This window comes from Dermacentor variabilis, chromosome 6 (genome assembly GCF_050947875.1).
Source record: "Dermacentor variabilis isolate Ectoservices chromosome 6, ASM5094787v1, whole genome shotgun sequence".
Taxonomy (NCBI): Eukaryota; Metazoa; Arthropoda; class Arachnida; order Ixodida; family Ixodidae; genus Dermacentor; species Dermacentor variabilis.
Window position 1 is genome coordinate 147,583,353 of NC_134573.1, and position 26,183 is coordinate 147,609,535.

At 42.6% G+C, this 26,183-nt stretch overlaps 3 protein-coding genes across 4 annotated transcripts in view; 2 read left to right on the top strand and 1 right to left on the bottom strand.

The window, feature by feature from the left end:
• LOC142585431 (organic cation transporter protein-like) overlaps positions 1 to 12,759 on the top strand; it is a 31,431-nt gene extending 18,672 nt beyond the window's left edge. The window contains exons 7-11 of the mRNA XM_075696194.1: positions 617 to 762; positions 7,114 to 7,328; positions 10,430 to 10,614; positions 11,259 to 11,395; positions 12,240 to 12,759. Of these exons, the coding sequence (XP_075552309.1) occupies positions 617 to 762; positions 7,114 to 7,328; positions 10,430 to 10,614; positions 11,259 to 11,395; positions 12,240 to 12,303 (747 nt within the window). The 3' untranslated portion in view covers positions 12,304 to 12,759. The remainder of the gene's footprint in view (positions 1 to 616; positions 763 to 7,113; positions 7,329 to 10,429; positions 10,615 to 11,258; positions 11,396 to 12,239) is intronic.
• LOC142585432 (uncharacterized) lies at positions 12,572 to 21,539 on the bottom strand. Its single transcript, XM_075696195.1, has 10 exons — positions 21,084 to 21,539; positions 20,830 to 21,005; positions 20,713 to 20,748; positions 20,546 to 20,623; positions 20,356 to 20,464; positions 16,056 to 16,162; positions 14,644 to 14,757; positions 14,317 to 14,372; positions 13,869 to 13,968; positions 12,572 to 12,662 (listed from the first exon to the last, which is right to left on the bottom strand). Exons 1-10 carry the CDS (start codon positions 21,196 to 21,198, stop codon positions 12,594 to 12,596), a joined length of 960 nt encoding a protein of 319 aa, XP_075552310.1. The 5' UTR covers positions 21,199 to 21,539; the 3' UTR covers positions 12,572 to 12,593.
• A 70-nt stretch (positions 21,540 to 21,609) lies between these two features.
• The window catches only part of LOC142585433 (uncharacterized), a 62,780-nt gene continuing 58,206 nt past the window's right edge, over positions 21,610 to 26,183 (top strand). For both annotated transcript variants that reach the window (XM_075696196.1, XM_075696197.1), the window contains exons 1-4: positions 21,610 to 21,793; positions 22,160 to 22,270; positions 22,348 to 22,521; positions 23,822 to 23,925. In XM_075696196.1, coding sequence (XP_075552311.1) covers positions 22,228 to 22,270; positions 22,348 to 22,521; positions 23,822 to 23,925 — 321 coding nt within the window. In that variant the 5' untranslated portion in view covers positions 21,610 to 21,793; positions 22,160 to 22,227. The remainder of the gene's footprint in view (positions 21,794 to 22,159; positions 22,271 to 22,347; positions 22,522 to 23,821; positions 23,926 to 26,183) is intronic.

The window sequence follows — 26,183 nt, forward strand, 5'->3', positions numbered from 1 at the left end:
TTGAGAATTATGTTGAACACGAAAGGCTAAGGAAGAGAATATTGAATGGTATACCAAAGGAAAAAGTTCGCCAGGAGGAAAGACCACGAAAGAAAGTACAAAAGATACACAATGACATGATTACAGTCCTTTGTTTTCAGATAAAACCCTACATTTGCACCCCAATTGAGGTTTATGACGATTAGGTTAAACCTGATTTCTCCCAGAAGTTTACCACAAAGTGCACTTTTTAAAGGATGAGTTTAAAGAATATCTGCTAGAACCATAGGGAGAACAAAGGCCCGAGAAAAGCACTCATGTGCTGACCTACTGGCAGGATTCCACTGCCCGCTACCCCAATCTAGTAAACTCAGCGCTGACGCTGCTCTGCATTGCGAACAAACAGTAGGTGCGATATTGAGGTGTTTTCCAGACTATGGCATGATCGAAGCTTTGAAAAGTCTACAAAGAAAAGGTCAAAATGCAGATGATAATGTACACTATCCAAGGCTTGTAATTGTAAGCATCGCACCTCTTGCAAAGCATGCCCGTGTGCACCATATTGGTTCTGCTTTTCTCTTTCTTTGCTAAAGAAAGTGTGAAAGCTTATGTAATATAACTTTGACTTGAATTACAGGGATGTGGCCATGCTTGCAACGAGTCCTGCACAGACCCTTGCAGCCACAGCACGGCACAGACTAAAGATTCATCATCTTCATCACTGGTCGATCTCTTCAGAACCGCGCGGCTTTGCTGCAGAACTCTCAATGTGAGCTTAAACTGGTGAGTCAACATCGGTGCTTTCTACCAACGATCTAGGTAGAATGCTTACACTTGCATTACAGCTTGTGGAGGAGGTAGGTAATAAAGTTTTAAAAAAGAAGACGAGACTAGGACAAAAGATGCTTTCACCGCATAACACCCAGAACATTCGAATTAATAATGTACTTGGCAAGTACAGCACAAGTGAAATTTCAAGTTGTGGTAAACGTCAAGCCCAGGGATATAATTTTGGCCAAGTCTGCACTTAGGTGAATAACATGCTGAGGTAAGAAGTTCGACTGTTGCTCATATCAAGAAGACACAAGTGAACTGTAGTGTTGTCAACTAGAATTAACTGGCTTAGTTCTTAAACTGCGGTTTCAGGAAGGACTTGGAAGTCAACTTCGGTGTGTACAAACCGGATAACCTCTTCAAGTGTGGTGCTTTCTTATTCGTGGAGCATATGTGTGCACACGTACATGCACATGCACATGTACATGCACACATAGGCACCAAAGTCATAGACACCTTCGTGCCTATGACTCTGGTTTGGGTTGGGACTCTGGCCATGGCTCTGGGGTCGTGTTTTCTCAGAATCCATCTAATTATCCATTATCAAGTTCATAATGCAATCTTTCCTCACTGGCTCAAACAGAGATCGGACACTGTTATTACTAAGATCAGCCACTCAACGCGAAGCAACCCATCATAATTGCTTAGTGGCTATGGTGCTAGGCTGCTAAGCACAAGGCCACGGGATCGAATCCCGGCCACCGCGGCCGCATTTCGATGGAAGCGAAATGCGAAAGTGTAGTTAGATTTAGGTGCACATTAAAGAACCCTTGGCGGTCTAAATTTTCGGAGTCCCCACATCGGCATGCCTCATAATCAAATTGTGGTTTTGGCACATAAAATCCCAGAATTTAATTTTTTATTTTTTCTATGTGGAGCGTTTGAGCACTGCCCACACGAATAATAGAATGCAAGAAGAATAATGAAATGAATCATTACAAAATATAGCCCTTGGTCATGCCTATGGAACCACCCGATTTGCTAATGATTGAGTGTTGAGTGGAACTTCATTTCGAACTGCTTTAAGAACTGAATAATATGGCTAGCAATATCTTCAGGCAATTTGTTTATATTGGTTAACTAACAAATGTCGCAACTCATGACTGTCTGTCCATGACACGGAAGAAACCAAAAGAAAATCTATTCAAGACATCAAAACGTAAGCTTAGTGTAAAATACCGAGCAAATGGAGCCACTTGGGGAAGTCTCTCTCACAGCTGCTTTTTTTGATGATCAGCAATGGCAAAATTTGTGTTTTCTCCTGGATAAACGTTTCAGTTTGGTATTCTGCACTATTACTATGACATTATTATGTGCATTTGAAAAATTGCATGCGTGACAGATCAGAAATGAACAGACGAGAGAAGAGGGTAGGCTGGGCTCTTCCTCTGCATTTGCTTTATATCGGGAGTTCACACAGCACTAGTTCTGGCAGCTAAAACACATTTCAAGCTTTACGCATACAAGGGGCTTAACTTTGGACACTACGTTAACTTTAATGCACTATTTTTTCTCTCCTGAGGTCCGCTTACTCAGCAAAACTTCAATAAAAAAGTGCTAATTGCAGCTATATGCCCAGCTGCAGGACACCCGATAATTTGTTATGATAAGCAGTGATAGCAAAGGCAATAGTCACTGGGTTCATGAAGCCAAATAAGCATATATAAAAGATGGATCCCTGCAATGGCAGCACAGGAATGGAGTTTGCAGACTTGGATGCATTAGCAGTTGGCTGCCACCAATGCAGAAATACTTACCCTTGCTTTAAGGCAGCTCTTCTCTGACAGGCTTTCCGGGGCAATATTATTGCAAATTGTGAATTTGATAATCATACTTTTGCAAATTCTTACTTCAGTTACATGTTGTAGATCCCTAATGCACATTCCTGCAGTAAATTATTTGGTTTCCTAATAGTATATGAACAGGTGAATATATTTTGGACATGTATGAAACTTAAAAATTATATTTGCAGCTAGATACAATGATCATAGATAGGAGCCAAGTATAGGGGGCTCCGGGGCCCGACCCCCTTCCAGAGTTTTCTGAGGGGGTAGAGGGCTGAGCCCCCCCCTCCAAGAAATGCCGAAGCCTACACCCCCCCCCCCCCCTAACATGTCATTACCAGAGTTTTGTCACCCACATCATCTGAGGTTTCTTTTGACATGCCTCGACCTTTTCACTTAAAATTTTGTTGCAACTAATAGCTTACTGCATCATTCTTGGCGCGGACTTACATGGATTTTAATTCATACTTTGCTTTATTTCTGTAAATCCTGACAATAGGTGAACAAGCACATCATAAGTACCAGCGGTGGCTGCGTCATCTGCATTTTCTCACTTCAACATTGTTTTAGAGAGCGAGAGATGAATAGGAAAGGCAGGGGAGGTTAACCGGATATTAGTCTCCAGTTTGCTACCCTACACTGGGGTTGGGAGATAGTGGTTAGAAAGACAAGAGAGGAAAGGGTTAAAAAAAATTCACACACAGACACACAATTTCCACTGTAAACACTATGCACATACACAATATATTTAAATATATACACAGAACAAAGTTTATTATATTAAAGAAAAGGAGGTAGCCAATTAACAATTATTTCTAAAGGTATGGCTAGCTTATGCCAAGAGAATGAACAGGTTGCTGTAAGTTCATCTCGCTTCAAAATGCTTTGCGAGCCTACCTCACCCTGAGAAAAACCTGTAGACTTTTTGACCCCTTCGGCAGAGTCTTTTATCAATGGCGTGTGAAATGCACGTGGATGATATGCGTCTCAGTATATTGCTTCTCTTTCCAGTAAGAAAAGTTAAAGAGTCATTAAAAAAAACACTTTTAATAATTTACAACATTTATTAGGGATGGAAACAACGTCACTTGCGTGCAGAGGTCATAACTATATACAGGGTGTTCCAATTAACTATAATGCACCAAGATTTAAAAAGTAAAGCGTGTCTGTTATTTGAAGAAAACCTAGTCCCCATTGCTTCCAGTACAGAGGAGTAGCTGCCAGTTACTGAGATTTAATGAGGTAATCATAATTATGTAACTTGAGACATACTATCACAATTATCAAAGTGTCAATGAGGCACTCGTTGGCACAACCAAGGGACATCTAACTGCGGTATTGTCAGTGACATGCTAAATGCGTACTAATTTTTGTCCAACTGATAAATATACGCTGCAAAATATGGCGAATACCACGTGATAGTCCCGCTGTCACGTTTTCCACTTCTGTGGTATCAGCAAGATGGAGCACCAGCACACAGCAGCAGCAGAACACGAAACTGACTGGATGCGACTCTTCATGCGCATTAGATTGGAAGGCACAGGCCTGTAAATTGGCTGGCCAGGTCACCTGACCTCGTTCCACTAAATTTCTTTCTTTGGAGTTATGTGAAAGATCGTGCTTACATGATAGAGACAGACGTCAGATTAGCTCGACAAGGGTAACTGATGTCTGCCGTAGAATTCGAGCATTGGTCATCAAGAAAGCCACTGAAGATGTGATAAAGCAGACTTACTGTGTAGCTGTAGAAGGAGACCTATTCGAACACGTCCTCTCGGCAGCAGCTGGTCTTCAACAGCACTTAGGAATTCATAGATTATAAGGGCACACTGAAATCTGATGTATATTTTTTTTTTGTTTTTTGTGCAGGCTGCCAATTCGGCTAATTTGGAAGTGATTACTTACTTTCTTGAACGCATCGATTTTACCTTTTCTCAACACGGTCGCTTCCCAGTCTGTTTATATCGCTTTTATTTGATGCCATGAACCTATTTTTGCAGCACCGTATGCACTCTCGTAAAAACTAAAACAGTCACTTTAATTTGGCCTTGGTCCGAAGCAAGCTTATGGCACGAAATAAAGATGTGCGCGCACTCTGTTGATGCAGTGTAAGCAAAGCCGGGATTTTGAAACCTTATGCCTATTACATTGCTTGCGTTTCGAGTGTGGTCAGAGTGGCGCTTTGGCCGTGTTATCAAGGGGCTTTTGTTATCAATGTGATCAGTCGGCCTTGAGAGAAGGATAATAAGTGTGATGTAGAGAGGAAGGAATAGCTGCAAGGCCGCGAAACCTGCTGTTGGTGCTCCTTCCGTACCATGCTCCTTCCGTACCATTATCAAGGTGCTGAGCCGTCTGTCAGGGTTTGCGACAGGCAATGCAGTTGCTTTCAATCAGCTTATTTGAGGGCACTGCTTTATAATGCAGGTGGGAACGCAGTGACATGGTGTTTTTCATATTTCGTGACGTTTGTTTGCTAGTCAGAAAAAATTGCACGCAATTAGTACGTCACTGAAAACAGAGCAGTTAGATGTCATTTGGGTGTACCTGGGGGTGCCTACAGATGCCTCATTGACACTTCGATAATTAGGACAGTACTTCTCAAATTAGATAATTTATTGCAATTGTCAAATTCCAGGAACGAAAAAATTTACTGGTGGCTACTCCACTGTACTGGAAAGAATAAGCCTTAGGTTTTCTTCAAGTAACACAACTGCTCTTTTTTTTTAAGTCTTGGTGCATGATAGTTGGGGCACCCTGTATAATTCACTCAGTAAGAGAAATGAAGCCAAGCCAGATTCACTCGAAATCAGAATCAACAGCCGTTATACACAGGAGCGCTTATACTCGGACTCGCAGAAAAAAAGAAAGAAAAGAAGACAGAGAGGCCGCAGTTTCGCTGGAAAAGCAAAGCAGTATTAATGTTAGCAAAGTATACGACGGTTACACTAAGGAAGATTACACCACCGAGAGACATCAGATTCTTGGTGATGGGAGAGGAATCGGGCTGTGAAACTGAACTGTCTCCTGCTATGAGGTCTTGTAAATTCTCACATAAGGCCTTCATTTAGTGAACAATTCTTCAAGGTTACATGAAATTTGTTCAAGCGCAAGAAATATATGGTGTTCAGAAAGCCGGTTCGCCCCCCGCCCTCTTGTAAAGATGAAAACTTTCTGCCTATGACAACGAAGATCAATATACAGTTATGCCAAGAGCAAAAGGTGGAGAGAGATCTACCAAGCACCATTGTTGACATTTAGACAGAGGTGAAAACTTGTACTAACAGTAATAACGTACGGGGCAGAAACCTGGAGGCTTATGAAAAGGGTTCTACTTAAATTGAGGACGACGCAACGAGCTATGGAAAGAAGAATGATGGATGTAACGTTAAGGGATAAGAAAAGAGCAGATTGTGTGAGGGAACAAACGCAAGTTAATAACATCAGAGTTGAAATCAAGAAAAAGAAATGGGGGGCATGGGCAGGACATGTAATGAGGAGGATGGTCATTAAGGGTTACGGACTGGATTTCAAGGGAAGGCAAGTGTAGCAGAGGAAGGCAGAAAGTTAGGTGGGTGGATGAGAATAAGAAGTTTGCAGGGACAACATGGCCACAATCAGTACATGACCGGGGTAGTTGGAGAAGTATGGGAGAGGCCTTTGCCCTGCAGTGGGCGTAACCAGGCTGATGATGATGATGATAACTCGTCTGCAATTACTATAGCTCTGCTCTGGTAAACAGGAAAAAAAATGTATGTGATGTGAAACACATGGACAGAGCATTCTAGCACATCTGTAATCATGTGTGTGTTTTCAGGGTTTGATCCTCTTGCCGTTTTCTAGTGGAATGGATTACGCTGGGGAGGGGGGGGGGGGTAAAGACAATTATGAACGGACTCCTGAAGTGAAATTCTGATGCCGCTGTTAACAGCACTAGCTGTTTCCCTGCTTGGATGTTGCAACAAATTGTTTATAAGGCTTGTTGCTTTGGTAGACCAATGCTAGATCGAAGTACGTTAATTTTGGTTGCAAAGTTCAGCTTCAGTAACACATTATTTCTTACTGTCTTTAAACTGCATATACTTGTTTTAAAGTTAGTGTGTCCTCCTAGCTTACTGCAAATTAGTTGCGATGTTTGCAAAACAGATGCCGCATTCATTTCCATTAAAATCACTCTGGGATTTTTGAATATTACCTTGAAACTGCCACCTGGTGCCTGTTTTGGAAAACCTTAACTACAAAGGCAGCCAGTTCACATTATTAAAGGCAGTGCGCAGTTATGCCGCAGCGGCAATATTAGGTTAAATGAAAGAGGCCTGCACCACGATTCTTTAGTAAACTACCATTAGTTAGATTTTTCAGGATTGGTGAAATGCCATTTAGGCAAACTCCACAAATCTAACTGAACCTAGTGTGCAGGTTATGTAAAGCATCTATGTAATTTCGTGTCCCCTCACCTGCATTACCACAGGCGTGAAATTGCCCATCAGCCAGTCCTGTATCTTCTCAAATTTTTCAGGTTAGTAAATGCCATGGTCTACTATGGCCTAAGCCTCAGTGCGGACACGCTTGGGGGCACAACATTCCACAGCTTTGGGCTCTTGGCACTGATCGAGATTCCAGGGGTGCTGCTGGCTATTGTGGCGCTGCAATGGTGTGGCCGGCGCATTGTGCTCTCCACCTTTCTGTTGCTGGCTGGACTCTTCTGTGTCATCGTGCCCTTTATCCCAGAAGGTGCAGTCACTACTTTTCACCCTTGGGCATTCAAGCTGTCGAACAAACGATACTATCGTGGGCGAATAAAATGCAAACAAAAAGTTGTAGCGATCGTCGTAAAGCTGCCGACGAAGATGACGGATCGGGATGAGCGGAGAGGAAGCAGACTTAGATGGAAGACCATGGCAGCTTATTAACAGTAAACAGTCTAAGAAGTCACTCTTGTGTCCGAACTTTATACTTGGCAAAGCTGGCCACAACAACTGCACCATCTGTGTAACCTTCCAGTTTGCACAACGGAACAGCCATCCCCTTATCACAGATACCTTGGATGGCAAAGGCTGTTTACGTAACGGAGGAGCTTTACCATGATCACTACAAAATTGCAAAGCAGGACATCTCAAATAAGTAATAATTTGAAAGTGCACTTTCCCACTACGACGTATATATTGCTGAGATTGTGACCTATATTGCTAAGTTGTACATATTGCTAAGATTGTGCGGGCTCCTAACTTAAGCCTACGTGCTGAAGCTTTAGCATACAAGCTTAAATTGCGCTGCATCACGTAAATGGCAAACATATTAAATAATGCATTCTAGTTAGCCTAAACTTGCTTGCATTTTATTTGTTTGCAATAGCAATGCAAAAATAAACAACCTACGCTTTTAGAGTCCTACAGCATTGTACACTCTGACACATGAACTGTTGTAGTTTAAGAAATGAGGTAGGATAGACATGTTGCATAATAAGTTTGCATAGCTTCACATTTCTGTGAGCTAGTGAGCTGCCTCAAGACCCAAAATACTGCCCTGCATACTTCCTATGCTATCTTACACTAGCATGTAGAAGCTGAAGGCTCTCCCACTCATTGCACTTTTTTCACCTTGTAACTTTCTGTGAAGAAAGCACCGTTTTTTTCCACAGCTACCACTGTCTAAAGCTTAACCTTGCGTTATCAATTTCATATACACTAGCGGTTCTTTACCCCTCCTGAGGCCCAGCAATAGAGCATTTGTCCAATATATTGGACGTCAGAAAGCCTGGCGCAGCAGCCAGAGAAACACTGATGACCAACAAAAAGCTGTCTTTTGGTTTGTTCTGGAACATGCTACCATCTGGGGGCTACGATGCATGTGTGCTTCTTTCCTGCCAAAGCAGGAACTTTTAAAATGACAAAATAGGAGCTCCACCAAAGAGTAAGCCGTTACTACAGCACTCATCGCAGAAGCAAGTGTTTATGGGTACTTATGTAAGCACCAATGTGTTTTCAAGCATTTCTTAGTGTTTGCTATGATTGAAGGAGCATGTAGAAACTAATATCTGGGTGCCGAGTGCAATAGCGTTCTTTCAATATCAGTAATGTCCAATGTATTGGACATTGCCATGCTCACTACCAAGGTCTCAAAATGCTACAAAATGTTGTTTTATGTTTTTTTTTCTAGCAGTCAAAATAGCGTAATCTCTAAATATGGAAAAAATCCGGGACACAAAACGTACTTCGGGCCTTAGGAGGCTACAGTGGTACAGCTTTATGTAAATTCGTTAAATAGTTACTCCCATATGGTGCTCTTGTCGTTTGATATCCTCAAAGCACTAAAAATACTGAAGGACTATCACCTCTGTATTTCTAAACATTTCTGAATGCGACACTCTACCTCGAATCCAGGAGGCATGGAGTGGCACCACCAAATGGCTGAAGTAGACACTACTACTATTCAAGAACACTCCTCAGTGATTTTCAAGCTTAAATTTCATTATTGGGCACGTTTGGCATCTGCTTCAAGGCACTAGAGTGGACATTCGTTTCTTTTTAAGTGGCACTGGCCAACACTTCCATGGCTAAATCACATGCATAAACACAAATATCCAAGAAAGTGTGCACGAGGACAGCTGCCATAACAGCTCAATGGTGGAGCATCGCACATGCAGTGTGGAAAATGTGTGTTTGGCTTCCACCTGCGGCAATCTTCTTTTACAGCGAAGCTGTTAACCTCTAGTTGGTCAGGATTTTTCACGGCGACACCCTCACGCTAAAATACTTTACACAGTTGAAGCACAAAGTGTATACATTCTTTGGTATCATGCATACAACGTACAGCACAGCATTGGTTTCAATGAAGAACAAGCATCCAAACCACGTAATTGATGATAAGGCACTCCTGCTAACAATGCAAAACATGTAGTGCTCCACGCATATGTTTCTCGGTAAAGATTACTGCTGCACAAGCTGGTGCAGCGACGGCAGCTTGCAACGTGAGGAGTGGCATCGCTACCCTTCCCTATATAACAGGACCAGCCTAGCTACTGATTTCACTGTTGTTGCAGCACTGCTATGGGTAGGACTCCCGAGGAGCAGTGTGAATACAAGGAGTGGCAAAGGGAAAAGAAATGGCAATACGACCAGTGGCAGCATGCTGCCAAAATGCGTTCCCGAGAGGCTCAGTGCAAGCGCCAAGCCAGGGAGGACCCAATTGTTCTTGCTGCTCAGGAGGCTTTAATGTTGGCGACTCCAATGTTGACACTGCGAAACCTGATAAGGACTGCTTTCTGTTGTCTGCCAGGGACAACTCTGAACTCTCATGATGTGACGACGCCAATCAACCAACCACGCTATGTGCAGATGGTGTTTGGTCTTGGCCACGAATGTAGCGAAAATGGTCGTGCAACCTATTATGGTGTGCCACAGTGACCACAATGCGACTGTCACTACCATTACTCTAAAGCAATAATTCACGGCATACCCCCCTCAGCAGTTGTAGTAGTGATGTTCAACAGCTTCGCTGGACATCCAGTTTTGGAGAGCCAGGATGACGAGTCAATTTTTTTTGTACTCATTTCTACATTTCAATCAAATAAAAACAGTTAATTACCTCTATGCTTTCAACTGGCTTGTCTGCTCGATCTATGCAGCTGTAATTAACAAAGAAATTCAGCCCCTCGATTCCCCTTATCTTTCTTGCTCGTCCAGTAGAGCATTATAAATTATAAGGATCTACTCCAGTCTGTACTGTCCTATGCTTGATGGTGTGGAGCAAAAAGATCAAGAGTTAAGGACCGTTTATGAATATTGAGATCAGTGCTGTAAATCTGCTCATTATTGCTCTTGTTTATCAACCAGATGTGCCGTGGCTGTCCACTACACTGGTCACTGTCGGGAAGTGTTGCATCACAGCGTCCTTTGCGGTCATCTACCTGTATTCAGCCGAGGTCTTCCCCACTTCTCATCGTAATACAGCCATCGGAATTGGAAGTATGAGTGCTCGCTTTGGCACTGTTGCATCTCCATTCATTGCATCTGACCTGGTGAGCACATTACTGTCCCTAATGATTAAAAAGAAAAAGACAGCCAATTCTTAAATCAGCAATAGTGAAATTTTCTGTAATGCAGAAAAAAGTGCATCCATGTAAATGCCATCCTAAATACAGACAGTAAGCAGAGAACCACGCATGACAATTCGAGCAAGCATACACCTTGGGTAGTGATAAATATTTATGTGTAACAGATGCACACTTCTACACTGTGGAAAATTAGACAAAGAGGTGTCGGGCTTCCTTATTGCAACCCCATTTTGAGTGCTAGTATTAGCAACCTTGCATTGCTTCTTCTATGATGCAAACGATACTTGTATGTTATGGTGTTTTACTGGGGTAATATTCTCAAGCAATCCGTTTCATGAGATTTTGCGACTAGGCACCAGACGCGTCAACGTATATGATTGCTCAAGAATACCGTTTCCACTAAGCTTTCCTTCACACATTGCTCCAGTAGAAGCCTGTGAAGTATCACTGTGAAAAAAAGAAAAAATACTACCCAGAATATTCGGTGTAATTGGCAGACATTACCCTTGCACCATAACGTTCGCTGCTGCAGGTACATAAAGCCCACCCATTATCATGTAACAAAGAATCTCCTATGCCTGCAACAAAACTACTGTTACTCTTGTTAGGGTAAGCTGCACCCGATGATGCCCATGATAGTTCTGGGAGCCCTGTCTCTTGTGGCGGGCATCTTCACCTTGGCTCTACCTGAAACCAGTGGCATGAGGCTCCCAGAAACCATACAGGAGGCAGAGAACCTTGGCACGTGAGTATAACAACGTCCACTTCGGACCGGAATTACAGCATGTGCTGTTGTAATGAAACGGTGTTGGCCTGCACTTGTAACATCTACAGCTGTAGAGCTATTACATAGTAATCCTTGGCTTTAGATGACTTGCTGCCATAGGCCACGAACAGCGTCAACTAGTGTTTTGCTACCCAAAAGTACTGTGACAGCTGCGCGAACCATGTACAGGTGATGTGTTGTCAGCTGCCCGTCGTCATAGTTTCGCTGTTGTGCCAGTGTCATCAGGCCAGTTATGCAGTTGACTTCCGTTATTTCAACTCTGACAAGACCAACAAAATTGATCGAATTAAAGAAGATGCAGAAAAAAATGCCAGAACACGCTCCCGATTCATTTAGAAAGCCCCGAAATCAAACGCGCTCCCACTTTCTGTATGTCTAAAGTAGAATAGCATAGACATTATATTAAAGCTCCTAAACAAAGTAGAAATCTAACGCACACCCGCTATTTTAGCAAGAAATGTTGTTTCATAATGGCAGCCAGTTTTCCAGTCACTTTTGCCACAAGATTTTTTTCGCTGCAGAGCGTTCATGAACTTGGATGTTTTACATTTCTGGCCAAGAAGTTTCAGAATAGTTCTTCAGTATTAAATTTTATGAAGTGGAAGGATCAAATGATTGTCATAACAGTGGTGCAAATAGTTTGTGGTGTCATATTTTTGCAAATCGTAGGCACACATCTAATATGCTCCAAGCAAGGTCGTTTTCTTTGCTGGTACAACTGTGCAGCCAATATAGGGTGGTTTGAGCAGGTGCCTGTACACTGCTTCTCACCTTGTACCTCTTTTTTTTTTACCTTTTTCAGACCTTACTATTTTAGCACAGAAGAAGAAAGGACATCTCTCATCGACCATTCGTCCTATGACTGATCACTTCATCCTTTTTTTTCTGCGATTTCAATATTCTGCTGCGAAAATTGTCATTATACAAGACATAATTTAAACGATCTCTTTTTGCCAGTGACAAGGAAACGCTCGCAACATTTGACATGTTTTGTTTCTTCATTCTTGGGTGTGCAGCTACAGTATACCCAAAATTCGTATCGGCATGCTGAGAGAGCAGCAGCATGTATGACATGGTAGTTTATTTAATACTGTACCATAGTTTATTCATTGACTTGTTCTGACACCAGGTGTGTTCTTTTTTTTTTTTTTTCTCTTCACTGGGGTTTGTGACTGTCGGGAAGTTGAGAGATGCAGATGGTCTGGTCCCAGCTGCAGTCGGCTATCTATAAAAGGATGGACACGATTACTGCGTGATATGAACATTCCTTGTCCAGTATGACCATAATGAGAATGCTAATAAACAATTGCCATGTAACTGCCTATGAGAGTGTGTTGAACTCATCAGGACGTGTGTTACTTCGTAATTTGTGCATGCTTGTCAAATACTAACAACATGTCAACATTTGGCAGTAAACTTACATTATTCTATTGGAATGAAGATGCTATTTCATATTTCCATTCTCAGCTTTAGAAATTCAAATCGTCAAGACTGTTCTGAATATAAAGAGAAATAAACTCTTTAGAGTGAATGACATGGGTAAATCATGTATGCTTCTAAATGTGCCATAACAGGTCAGTTCAACCAATTCACAAAGCACGCTGCCATTCATTTCATTGGTGCAACAATGGCACCCTCCAGTTTCAATAGGTGCAGGGTTGGTTCACGATTTTTCTGCGAGCTCTACTTATGGTGCAGGTGCGAAGCATTACTGCATCAGCTCGGCATTCGAGTGTTGCACCGTGCCTGCATCACTGATGTCGAGGTGCACAATTTCTTAAATTCTCTCGCTCTGCCTTGGTTCAGAGTGGTGCAGGCCAATCGAGCAGACCTACTACTTGTCTTGAACCGCCTAACATTCGGTTGGAAGTGCAATGCTTCCTTCTTATTTAGCAGAGGAAAGTCTGACGCTGCAAACATTGAACTGTTGTAGAACTTGTGGTTAGTATACGGATTTTTGTTATTATGGGTTATGTTGTTTTCAAGCATTAGAATTTTGCCAACTAAGCCATTTCAGATGACTCAAATGATGTTTGAAATGTGGAGAGATTGCGATATTCTGAACACGATGGAAAGGTAGAAAAGATTCAGTGACTAATCGCTGCTACCCATATACAGTTACTGTAAGCAGTCAAAGCACATTTGAAATCGTGAGGTTAAAAAACACGCTACTCAGTGTCTACACTAGTGGTTCGCATGCTTTTGCTAAATTTTGGTGCACTTTAAAAAGATTAAGCAAACACAAGCCTTTATGGGTGTTACTTTTGAGTTTGCTGAACACCTCGCAAGTCTACGTAAGTGCAGAGCCACATTATTCTTCGAGACAAGAAATTAGTTCAAAACGAATGGTGCATGGCAATCTATTAGTCGGTTCGCAATGCCTTGGAATTGGTAAAATTGCCCAATACATGAAATGAAAAGCACAAGCTACCTGGTTTTGTACATGAAGATTGAAGTCCAATCCATATGTGAACTCCTTGTGGTTCTTCAGAATAAGAAGGGCTTCATTGGACTCCTTCCAATCCCAAAGTCTGGCAATATGAATTTACAGCAAGTTCACACTTTTGTACAAGCACTCTGAAACAAGTTGCACATCTCAGCTGTGTGCCGAAACAAAAAGACAATCACTGCAACCAAAAGGAGACTGAAGCCTTTGGAGATCTTGGCAGTGTAACAAAAGGCATTTATTGAAAGGTCAGCAAACACTATTCATGGAGCAGCTTTTGTCCGTAAATACACAAAGTAGCTAATTGCAAAGGGCAAAAAAAGAATTCGCACGTCTTTGCTATGTTCCAAAGCAAGGCGTATATTCAGAGAGCAGCCTTTTTGTTTTAACCCAGCAGTGATGTGAAGCTGCAATGGCCAAATTTCGAGCTTACCTGGTTGAAAAGTCGTATGAAGCTGAAGCCAAGATCGACCCACTGTGCGGCGAAAACTGCAACGCATGCACTTTTTGTGACCAGAAGTACATACTATGGGGTGCAGAAAAACTCATTGTTCAGAAGAATGCCTATCAATATTCATTAAAAAAAGATGCAGTTCAGGATGAATGGGCATGTTTACACATTGATAGAGCAGCCAGGTCATTTCGCCCATTTTTCTGCAAACTTCTACAAAACTTCACAGGCTCATATATAAGCTTGCTGCAAGTACGAGATACCTACTGCTTTAAAAACTGTGGAGTACTTTGAAGTTTGGTGTCGTACCTTCACTTTCCGAACAGCATAGCCATGGCCACGAAGCTCGAATAATGGTCTGGCTGCATTCCGCAAGTCCCAACCCCGGATCAAGTTGTCAATGCCACCTGTTGCCAGGATGTGCTGTTGATAAAAGTGTGGAGAGAAATTGGGTATACAAACGGCACTTTATGTTCAGCTTGCCACAACAGGATGTGCGTTGTCAAGCAAACAACACAACCACAAATCCAAAGTTGGAACCATTGCCTACTTGCTGTAGCCATCGTACTTGGAACTCAATCGTACTGGTGCTTAAAGGGACACTAAAGTGAAAAATTATTTGTTCTGCATCAGTAAATTGCCATTCTACAACACCAAAAACGCCACTCTTGCAACGATAAGACATTTGGTAAGCCAGAAAAAGCGCAAGAACGAAATACGGGTGGCGACACCTACTCAAGTTACCACACCTGGGGGCTGTGACGTCTTAGATTTTGAAGGCATCTTCTAGGGCCTATTAATTATATATAGCGGTACAGATTGACTACAATGTGTTCTAAAGGAACCAAATATTAAATATGGCAAGTTTCGGGAACCTTTATTCAGCCAAAGCGGCCCAAATGCGAAAACATAGTTTGGATTCCCCGACGTCACGCTGACGTACCAGCGCTGGGGTTTCGGCGTGAAATTGAAATACTCGTACTTGTACCTTCATTTTCTCATCTAATAACCAAACTATTTTTTTGAAATGACTGCCTGCAGGGTTCTCAAACAATGCTTCATTAGTCTAAACTGATTTATTGTTTCGCTTTAGCGTCCCTTCATTCGGGAAAAGTGTCAGACCTACTGTTAGGCTTTCAATTTATCTGTATGTCATCTTGAAAGATTTCTCAGAATTGACAATGCTACCAGCTGCCATGACGTGCCGTGGTCATAACCATGAAGCAGAACAAAGTATACCCTAGTCCAAAAGGAAAAACAGCGGAATGCATTGCAGCACAAACTGCACACTGCGAAAAGTAAATTGTGCGCCAATGCCACGTAGTCTTCCAACATGAAAGGAAAAACAGTTGACAGCAGCAGTACGTTTATTTATATGAACTTGCTCGGTAAGAAACTGCACACAAAAAAAGTGGGAGTGAATTAGTTTTCTTAATATTGCTTGCATACAAAATTAAGCCAGGTTTCAACTAGTACTTTGTTCTGTCTCTAGTGTTCTGACCCTGCCTTTCAAGACCAGCATAATAGAACATGTTTACTAGTGCTATGCAAATTCGGAATCCACACAAGCACGTCACCTTACAACTCATGGTTGCTAGAGAAACGTGAAGCAAATGAATGTGCTGTTAGGAAGCGCACAACTTTTATTAAACTCCATTTGAATACTGCAATATTATAAGACAAAACAAGCTTGAAACAGATAAGGTATCTTTCCAGACTACCTGTTCATACTTGGACCAATCACAACTGAGTATTTCACAACTGTGCGCCGGTATGGCAGCCAGTGGCGCAGGCTGCTGGAGATTCCACAAGCAGAGTGATCCATCTCCTGCATGCACGAGAGGAGAATGTCAGAATAGCAAGCAAGTTGTTGGTAACTGGAATCTTGAAACCTGTATAGCTCATTACATTCATTTTGCTATGTAAAGCAACTGTCATACGGGCCAAATGCTCAACTGTGAAAGTCGAAATATATTTTGAGATCTCTGCAGTGCTGCAAAACCGTTCCCTGCCCCTACCGAGTTGCACAGTGGTGTAGCTAATTACAGGATGAAGCACAGTGGACTACGAACAAATATGAATAAAACTTTCAAACTGAGGTGTGCAACCACTATTTGACTGGTTTCCTACTCTTCTATGAAAACATCATTCAAGTAATCAAACCAATTTTCTTATGAATGTTCGGACAAATGGAATTGACTAAAATGCCCCTTCAGCTGTACTGCATGCCGATGGTCCCTGATCACACAGTAATTTTGCAACTATAAGATGAATGAGGTGCTAGTTTTCATAACGCAGTGCATACCACCTTGCAAGAGAAGGAGCGAGACATTCATAATGTCGCAAGGATTATAATGTTGCCGTATCGGCAATGGTAGACTAGCTTATATGCAAATTTTCAGCAGCATTCACATGCACACTTATATTTTACTCAAAAAATTTTCACAAATGTAGAATAGGACTCCTTAAGAATATGTTACAATGCCTGTCGTTTTAGTAGTACATTGTGGTCTTAGAATAGTCATAAATCAAGATGAAACAAAATTTAAGTTCCCTTAGAGTTTGGTTTTAGCAGAGCCTACCATACACATAAGGAACCGCTTACGAACTAGAACACCCATGTTTATTAATGCAAAAGCATTACAAGTCCCATGAGGCAGAAAATCTGGTGTAATCAAGTAATGGTACCAAAACTGGCCAACAGTACAAAGACATTAAAACATTAAAAGAGAATGCTTTGATTGACGTCGCATTTCTTGGCGAAGTCCCTGTAAACAAAGTACATTAATGCCTTTGAAAAGCAAACTTGGTAAATTTCAGTCTGGGTGGGAATCGAACCTGAGCATCCAGGGTGCAAGACGATAACACTTCCGCGACGCCACAGCAGCTGTGCGGTTCTGGCTGAGTAAATGTGTGGCCTAGTGCATGCATCATAGGGCATGTGACGGTGTAGCCAAAGGGGAGGAGGTGACATCATCAGCATCTTGTATGACCTCAGTAGTAATGAAGATGGTAAATGGTATAACGATGTTAATAGTAATTATTGTTAATTGATGTGAATAAGGTGAAGTACAGCGACGTCAATTAAATTCAACAAACATTTGACATTTATAGTGCCAAGGGTAGTGCTGCAAACCAATACAACTGAGGATGAAGAGGCCAGTCATCTCTAAAAGGATGACGAGTTTTGAGCTACAGCAGGCTGTTATACTACCTTCTCAACTGCACCTTTTCATCTAACAATGGACAAAATAGGGCCAAGAGGGGCCTGCAATTCCATTTCAAATCATTGTGTCTAAAGACATATAGTACCTGAAACGAAGCAATGTAAAGTGAACTTACTTTGTGGGAATAACAAGGGAGCCTAGAGAGACTTGTCAAGAACTAGGAAAATGATAAAACTACATTCCTTTATTAAAGGATTACGCCAGCAGCATCTTTGCAAACAGACTGGACAACTTCTCATCATATAAATAATCAGCCTTCCAAGGAGTTTGCACCCATATGGTTGTGCCAGCTAACTGTGAATCAACGATTCAAAATATTCTGCAAGTGGGGTACACCCACTGCAGTGGGTCAGTGGCTATTGCATTCTGCTGCATAGCACGAGAGAAAGAGAGAGGTAGAGAAACACAACAAAGGAAAGGCAGAGAGGTTAACCAGATGCACGTCCGGTTTGCTGCGCTGGGGGAAGGGGATGCAGGGATGAAAAGAAAAAGGAGAGTGAGAGAGCACAGTTTCATGCACATTTGAAGGCGCGCACAGAGTCTACAAATGGTCGCCAAGACCTGCTGACTTGAGATACTGCATTAATGCTTCCATGGCTTTCTGGGCTATATCAGTGCATACGCCCAAGGTCCAGGGATCTTCACATCCGAAAATGGTCTACAGTCCAGCTAATTCAATGCTGTCAGGAGAGGTTCATGCACAACATCAAGCCGGGGACAGAGGCACAAAATGTGTTCAATGATTTTTGTAGTTCCACAAGAGCATATCCATTGTGGGGATGCTTGATTATCACGCATCCCCTGATGTTGCTTTCCCTGCATGGCTCTCACATCTCCTGGAATCTGGCTTCTTCCCTTAACTAAGCGGGAGCGGCATTCGGTGTGGTTGCAGCATATTACGAGAGATGGCGCAAGTGTTGCACTGCTAATGCCACCTAATGGCGTGGTTGGACGGGCACGGCAGAGAGCAGGCTCTTCTTCTTGGGCTTGGGGTCGGCGAGCTGCGCAGACCTTCCGCGCGCATGCTAACCCGCTTCGCAGGACACTGGAATCGACGAACACGATTGTTAAAACGTGCCACCATTCACGTGACTGTACACGCGAATAGATGTTGGTGTCTAGCACGGGGGCAAACATATTCACTCGCTATCTGGCTGCAGTGAGTCGGACTTCCTTGATTTGTCACGCACCCATCGACATGTTTTGTGGATAACAATTAGGCTAGCAGGCATTATAGTATGAAAGGTGCAATAAATGCCCTTGTGAGTGTTTGCATTACTGCGTTGTCATTCCTTTGTCCCAAGAACACGGGCGAGACCACCATACCATAGGCAGATCGATGTAGTTCCATGGGCATATCCCCCATTCCAATGCAGAATGAGCAGGCCCAAGAGCCCACACAGCAATGTTGCCTCAGAATGGGAAACTTCTGATGGCAGTTGTAGCTTTAGGGATGGATCAAGTTATGAAGATGACCTCAGGAGGTTGGGAGAAGAGCAATATTTGGGTGTCATAGTTTTAGCCCATGGAATGCTTTCTTGCAGTGTCAGTTCTGGATAAAGGGATCGGAACTGGTCGGGCTCCTACATGGGTGGCTTCATCGGCGAGGCCATTACTAGCAACGCTGCTATGTCCAGGCAGCCACGAGGTTGTGGGTTTGAATACCAGCCGCAGTGGCCATATTCTGATGGCACATGGAATGCAAAAATATATATGGATGGTTGTGTTGCTAAAGTGGCACACACAGGGACACAGAAACTTGAAATGGACATGTGTCCATTTCGCTTTTACATGTCCCCAAATGTGCCACCTTAGCTGTGTAAACAACGATACAAATAGTCATACCATACCAACTAGCCCCTGTCGAAGCTTTCAGAACGCAAAAATGCTTGTGCACAGTGCTTCGAGTACACATTAATTAATTTTAATTAATTTTAATTAATTTTGACCCCATAGGGTCAAAATTAATTTGGTATCTTCTGCTAGAGTTTCTCGCAGAATTCTGGGTTGCATATTGGCAGCCCTGCGAGGCTTCATTTCGACTACATTTTTACCTCGAGCATAGAGTGCCCAAGTGATTGAGGAAAGCTGAATATAGAATGGCTGGTTTGTATTTCGTAGCTAGAAGCACTTTTCTTTATTTAGTTATTTTTAGTGGGGGGTCTATCAGGATGAGCTTTCTGGGTGGCCTCCAAAGAGGCAGGGTTCATTGATATTTTCACTGAGAAAAGGAATCCACATATAGAGAGGCCAGATGGCATTCTTCCTTTCAATTTTGAAAGGAATGCAGGGGTGCTACTGTGAATAAATTTTTTTGTTTGAAAGAGGGCTTTCCTGGGCAGCCAACTTTTTCATCTTTGCAAATCAATTGTTTTGCTATTGCTCAGCTAGAGGATGTTGTACTATTGCACCTTGTGTACCCGTGGAAATATGATCAGTATGGACAATTAGAGTTCTCACGAGGGCGGATAAAAATAAATGCCAGGAACTAATGTGGGATGGCGTCATGAATCAGGTTGTGGGAGATTTTTCCATCAGCTTTAGTGTGTTCTCCCACATTTGGCTCCCTACATGGCGCCAGCATATGCACTGCACAAGCCGTTTGTGCACAAGTATTTTCCTGCCTGAAAGAAGGCTGATGTTACGATATTTCATAAAGAGTCATTTTTCTTTTTTTTACTCTTCTGCTCTCTAGAAGAGACAATTAAGGATTAAAGCTGGGATGACTAGTCCTCACAGTGTTAAGGTTAATTCTGTTACCTTAATAGAGCAGCTTTTCAGAAAGGCAGCTTACCCGCAACGGAAGCAAACAGTCCTGGAATGCGTGGAGACCAAGCAACTGCATAGACTTTGTTTGTGTGACCAGTGAAAGTTGACAGGAGGTTGCCCGCTTCCGGGTCCCACTGCAGGATTAAAATTTAACGTAAGCACCGATCTATTCCCGTTGCAGTGATCGAGCCAGAAGGTTTGTATTAAATATTTACCACTTTGACAAGATGATCCCAGGAACCTGACAAGAGAAGTTGTTCTTGACGTGTTTGGCTCCAGTCAATGGAATATACCTACAGAGGAAATATCGCGAGGTGTTCAATATTGAGCTTAGTGCACAAGCGAAGACAGAAATGCAGGAAAGACGGCAATTTTCACTTACTTCTTTGGTGTGCCCTTTCAGTATTAGCCGCGGTACCTGTAAGGCAGGTTTTCTTTATATTATATGCGGACACCAGCCTCACACTGGACCTCTCAAATAATAAAGTAGTGCCCTCACATTAGCGCGGTTCAATGCGATGAATATTATGTTCCCGTCGGCGCCAGCTCCGATGACAACGTCCTCCTCCAGCTCGCTCCAGGTAACGTCGTAGAGGCCGTAGGGCCATTCGAAAGCTTTCACCAACCGAATCGGCGTTCCCGGCACATAATCGAGGATAAAGAGAGTTCCCCGTCCTTACAAAAGGAAAAGTAAATCGTTTAAATTTTGTGCAAAAAGCAGGCGCACTGCGGGAAGTGACGGTGTCACTCTACCTTGAATGCCGTAGTTCTGCGCTGTCGCGCAGGCGAAGATGGTCGGGTTGAACGGGGAGTACCGCACGGAGTAGCCGTGGCGATTGGTCGTAGCGTACCTCTCTTGCTGGATCATTGCGCGCGTTGCCTCTCTTTAAGCGCGCACAGGACACGAACCGTCGATTAACATCGCAAGGCGCGCGATGATCTCGGCAATAGCAGCAAGATGATGTTTTGGATAGTAGCGCGGTTCTCACAACTTATGCTTTCATTCACCGCACTGCGTTTCCAGCTGTTTTGGCGACCATCAGAGAGACGTTGGTTAGCGTCAAATGCGACGTAGCGACCACCGCGCGTACCGTAATCCTTCCCAAACTCTGTCCTGAACTATGCAGGGCGGGTACCCTTTCCTCGAAATTTGCTCGGAACAGGTAAAAACTGCGATGGTGGTCGTTTACCTGTGTTTACTGTAAACACCGCTAGAGGGGGGTACACCGAAAGCCGCTTTATTTGGCTTTTGGCTCACGGAGTGGATTGGGGACATCCGTTCGTGCTTTTACGCGCGTTTCCAGCCGCTTGGCTTAGCAGTCAGCCCGCTGTGCTGTGCTTTCGGTTGGTGTTTTGTGAAACATGCGAGTTTTAAAGGTTTTGCGTCGACGGTGACCATCAATTTGCCGAAATGGAATGAGCACAGAGTCTCAATTTTAATGTTACAACGAACAAGTTCTACAGTTAAGTCACGATTTCTTCCGAATGACTTACGAAGTTCTCAGCATTGTCGCAATTACGCATGTCATATGCTGACTTGAGGCGGGAACACCCGTTTTGTTGACTCTTCGTCGTCTACTAACGCTTGTGATGCTGTTGCAACAGAAATTGTTAATACTAACGGACATTAAGGACGTGCACACGCTGCAGCAGCGTGTATACATAAGGAGGTTGTACATTGTACAATGCGACCAGCCTTGATCCTAGGTGCACTGAGCGTGCCTTCGTGACATGTGCTCAGTGTTGTCTATTTTATTGCATTTCAATACCTCTAGTTTTGTACCATGTGAACGTATGTTTTAATTACTGTTATTTCTTGTCCTCATCAGGGCGTCTAAGTTCTGATCAGCTTCTGTTGTCGAGTTTGCGGGATTCACGCACGATAACACCAATCACCATGGACTACTTGATGCCATCTGAAATCGCCCGCTTGGTTCTTGGTGGGTAGCGTTCTCTCGCAGACCTCGTTCAAGAGTGCGGGCTATAGCAGTTCCCTTTCCATTTTTTATGTTCTTAGGTTACCTGAAATCTACAGGGTGTCACGCCACTTGGGAGACCTTTTTGAGAGAAAGCCCTGACCTAAAGGAATACGCGGAATATGTGCGGAGAGGCAGGGAGTACCCGACCAGCATCGGTGGCAAGAACCTTATGCAACTTCTTGATGCTGGCTTTCAAATTACACAAACCCATGGTATGCTGGTGGACTTGCACATCGTTTTCTATCATTATGCTTGCATTTCTTTATGCAAATCTTCATTGACACAAAGTAAATGCTCAATTGCCTTATTTTTGAACTACAGTTTTCTGTAGTATTCATAGTTAGAATTGCCCGTTGTGAACTTCCCCACAGGCATATTATTGCACTTGGCATGTACGTAGCAATAGCAGAGTAGCATTCATTTCTGCATTGACAGTAAAACTGCCCTTACCGAACTGCAGTCGAAGGGCAAACTAGCCACTGGCATCTCTTATCTGTTGAAAAAAGAAAGTGTGGTAATTGATTCATGGTTTTTAACATCTTAAATCAACATGGCAGCTTTGAGAGACTGGGCTTTACAGTAATTTTCACCATCTGCAGTTACTTTATGTGCATCTAACGCTCTGTGCGAGTGTTCTTGCATTATGCCTCCATCAGAAGAAAGGAGGGCGGGGGAAATTTGAAGTGATAATAGTAGTCCCATGTAATTTCCATGCAAAAGGAACATTGATAAATAATTCGCCTGTAAAAACATCTATGTCATTAAGCTGACAGATGGTGCACTGACACATAGTTTCATATTCACATGGCATTGCATACACTTTATCATTACCTTAACCTTAACGTCGCCACTTTGCCTCTCAATGATAGGCCAATGCAATCTTATCATTAGGGGCAATAAGGAATGGTACATCCGTAACTTCAGTGCTTTAGTTCATTGCTCTGTGTTGTTGACATGCCTTCACTTGATTCAGTTCGCATTTTGTTTTTCCTGCCATTTTGGAACTGTCTTTGCTGTATGTTGCTGTCATGGCAGGAAATATTTGTATGTACTGGTATCAGCTAATCAAATTCAGGAGGAGTGAGTAAAGATGTTCTAGTTGCACTGCAATAGAAATTTCAGTGTTTTTGCAGAGCACTTGGGGAGTAGGACCATTGCTGGCTTGTGAAATGCAGAGCATTATGAGTTAATGCATGCATATGGCTTACAAACCAGTGGCAGGTGAATTGCGCCGAACTTGTAATAGTGAAAGATTGCTTGTCAAACTCTTAAAAGAACTAGCCCTGACACATCAACTGTGCAGCAGAACAGTACTGCAGGCTTTTTGTGCTGAAAGTAGTTATTCCTTTTATCAAGGAATTGCTATGGATTGCTGATGACTATCACCTATCAGCAGCTTGATGCATTACTGATTTTAATAACAGCATTTGTGGTTCAATCATGCATGTGCAGCTTTTAATGTTGTTCCTTTCACTCTCTCTCCCTCTCTCTCTCGGTGAAATCTACTTTCAGGTGCAAGCGCCTCCTCAATGGAGCTTGTGCCAAACCTTCAAAATTTATCAGCCCAATTGAATGATGTTTTAGCATGTTTGCAGTCTACACAAACAGAAAGCAATGTGAGTGTGTTTTTTATATACCTTTTACTTCATGAAAATCAGATCCATGCTTTGTATGCTTTGTACATATTGTTGTGGACAGTTGTAGTGACCATGTCTCTTTTGTACTATTATATCAATGGGTGAGTCTTTCCTAATTGTAAATCGCAAGCAACGCTGCAACCATAGAGTTCCTCACTATATTACCTAGAGAGAAATCTAGCGCTGCTGCGCTGTCGCATGCATGAGAATGCCGCTATATTTTGGCTTCGGATTGGCATTGTCCTCGGAGAGCCAGGACACCTTGAAGTCGCTGCCTGGCAAGCACCGTTCTGTCTCTCATAGTGATTTATTTTACACTAAAGCAGCATCTAAAAAGCTGTTTTAGCTTTATTACTAGACAAAAACATGTTTTGTTTATCTCTGAGAACTTGTTATTGGGTGTACAATTATATGAAACGTAAGAAGTATCAGTGGGCCGTTAAAGTTGGAAGACAGCCAACAACATTCACGTTCGCTTTGGAACAGTTTGTCATCTGTTGTTGCTTTTCCCGGCTTGGTTATGCATTGTAGGGGAGCAAGCTTCATTGGAAGATGTAATATTCAATTCAGTTTATTTGGACGTACGTAGATGGTACAGGATGTCCACGAGGCGCAGCAAAAGGAGGCTATGATGCCTCATGACAGGGCCTTCACCTCTGGATCACACATCGTGACAGCAGGCCGACATGACAAAATACTGCACTACATTGAGAGATCAAAGCAATCAGTGAAAATTCAGCAATACATGCTGTTTTACATATGACAAATTATCCTGTGATTTGACATTATACATTGATTGCATCATTGCAACTCATGGAAACAATGATGTCGAAAATCATTCAAGTTGCACTTGCTCAAGACAAAAGAAAGGTACAATTCTAAGCAAAAGAGGCAGGAGAAGAAAGCATCAATTTCATTCTTTTCTTATATTGAGAAAGGGTTTTTCAATCCTTTATGCAGTTGATCATTAAAGGATATGTGTTACAGACTGTAACTATTTGGTTGTCTATCATCTGAGTACCATAATTTGTGCGTGACTTCGACCAAACCATAGATACAGTGCGCAAGTTATGGGTAAGGTTCCTGTTTAAGTACTTAGTGGAGAAGAATGTAAAATGCTTAACCCTTTGAGGGTCGATTTTTTTTATTGCAGATTCCAATTCTTCTTAGGGACTTATTTCGAAAAAACATTACCGTAATTTTTCTAGGGTGACCGTAAAGTGAGAAAAAATATTTTGCGTTGGTATATATGCACTCTTCATTCATGAATAACAACAATAAAAAAGGAAATAAAATTATCAGAATTAAAAATTTAATGCATTTTTATGCACATAGTTCAAGGCTTTGAAAATCCACACACGAGAATATTTCGCAAGCCTCTCCTGCTCTTACACTAATAGTACGTCCATAGCGTAATCAAACTGTGTAGGTGCACGCACTCAAGAAAACTGTTTGGTTGTGTGCCCATCAAAAAAAGCAACATGTGTGACAAACTTCCGCTAATCTTCATCTTATCGCCAACCAGCTAGGGCATTTAGTTTTCGCAAGTCTTAAAAAAAAGAAAAGAAACGGAAACACATGCACGGCGGCATCCTTCCTATGCGCACCCCTGTGAGCACTCAACGAGTGAGAAACAAGCGGTCACCCTTTGAGCGATTAGGAATGAGATAGCCATCACTTTTGCAAGCACAAAAAACCGATACCACCCGCGAAACAAAATCCAAACGGCCGCCCGCCCGCACACACGCCAATGCGCGAGGGGTAGTATATAGATGCGCAGGAGCAAACTAGCGCTAAAACAAACCATGCAACGAAAACTGGGAGAGGGAGGCGCGTGAAAGAAATTCCCTGTATCCCCACATAATGGCAGCACATGACAGAAAAGAAAAAGTTTGGAAATTGGCGTGCTTTTTAAACGTACAGACGGCGCCGTAAATATATGGCATTGACCATTTTCGGACTTGTTCGCGGCGCCGTATATTTACATCATTGACCATCAAAGGGTTAATGTTATGAAAAATAGGTACAGCCAACGAGAAACTCTATTAAAGTTGATAGTACGGCAGTACCTTAACTGCGTCGTACAGGGATTCTTTGGTAATAGGTGCGGAATGAAGTACCGTCTTCAACGCCCTGAACTGAAGCAGGAAAAGGCGGTCTTAATCTGATTTGTTACATGTGCCCCAAACTAGCTCACAGTACATAAAATAGGAGTGAACTACGGAAAAATAAATCTG

What these genes read in the sequence shown, in the direction of transcription:
- LOC142585432 (XM_075696195.1), bottom strand. Translation starts at nt 21,198, where the DNA reads ATGATCCAGCAAGAGAGGTACGCTACGACCAATCGCCACGGCTACTCC. An exon ending in GCAGAACTACGGCATTCAAG is followed by an intron (nt 21,006 to 21,083) that starts GTAGAGTGACAC and finishes TCCTTTTGTAAG; the next exon opens with GACGGGGAACTCTCTTTATC. An exon ending in TCATACGACTTTTCAACCAG is followed by an intron (nt 13,969 to 14,316) that starts GTAAGCTCGAAA and finishes TCATATTGCCAG; the next exon opens with ACTTTGGGATTGGAAGGAGT.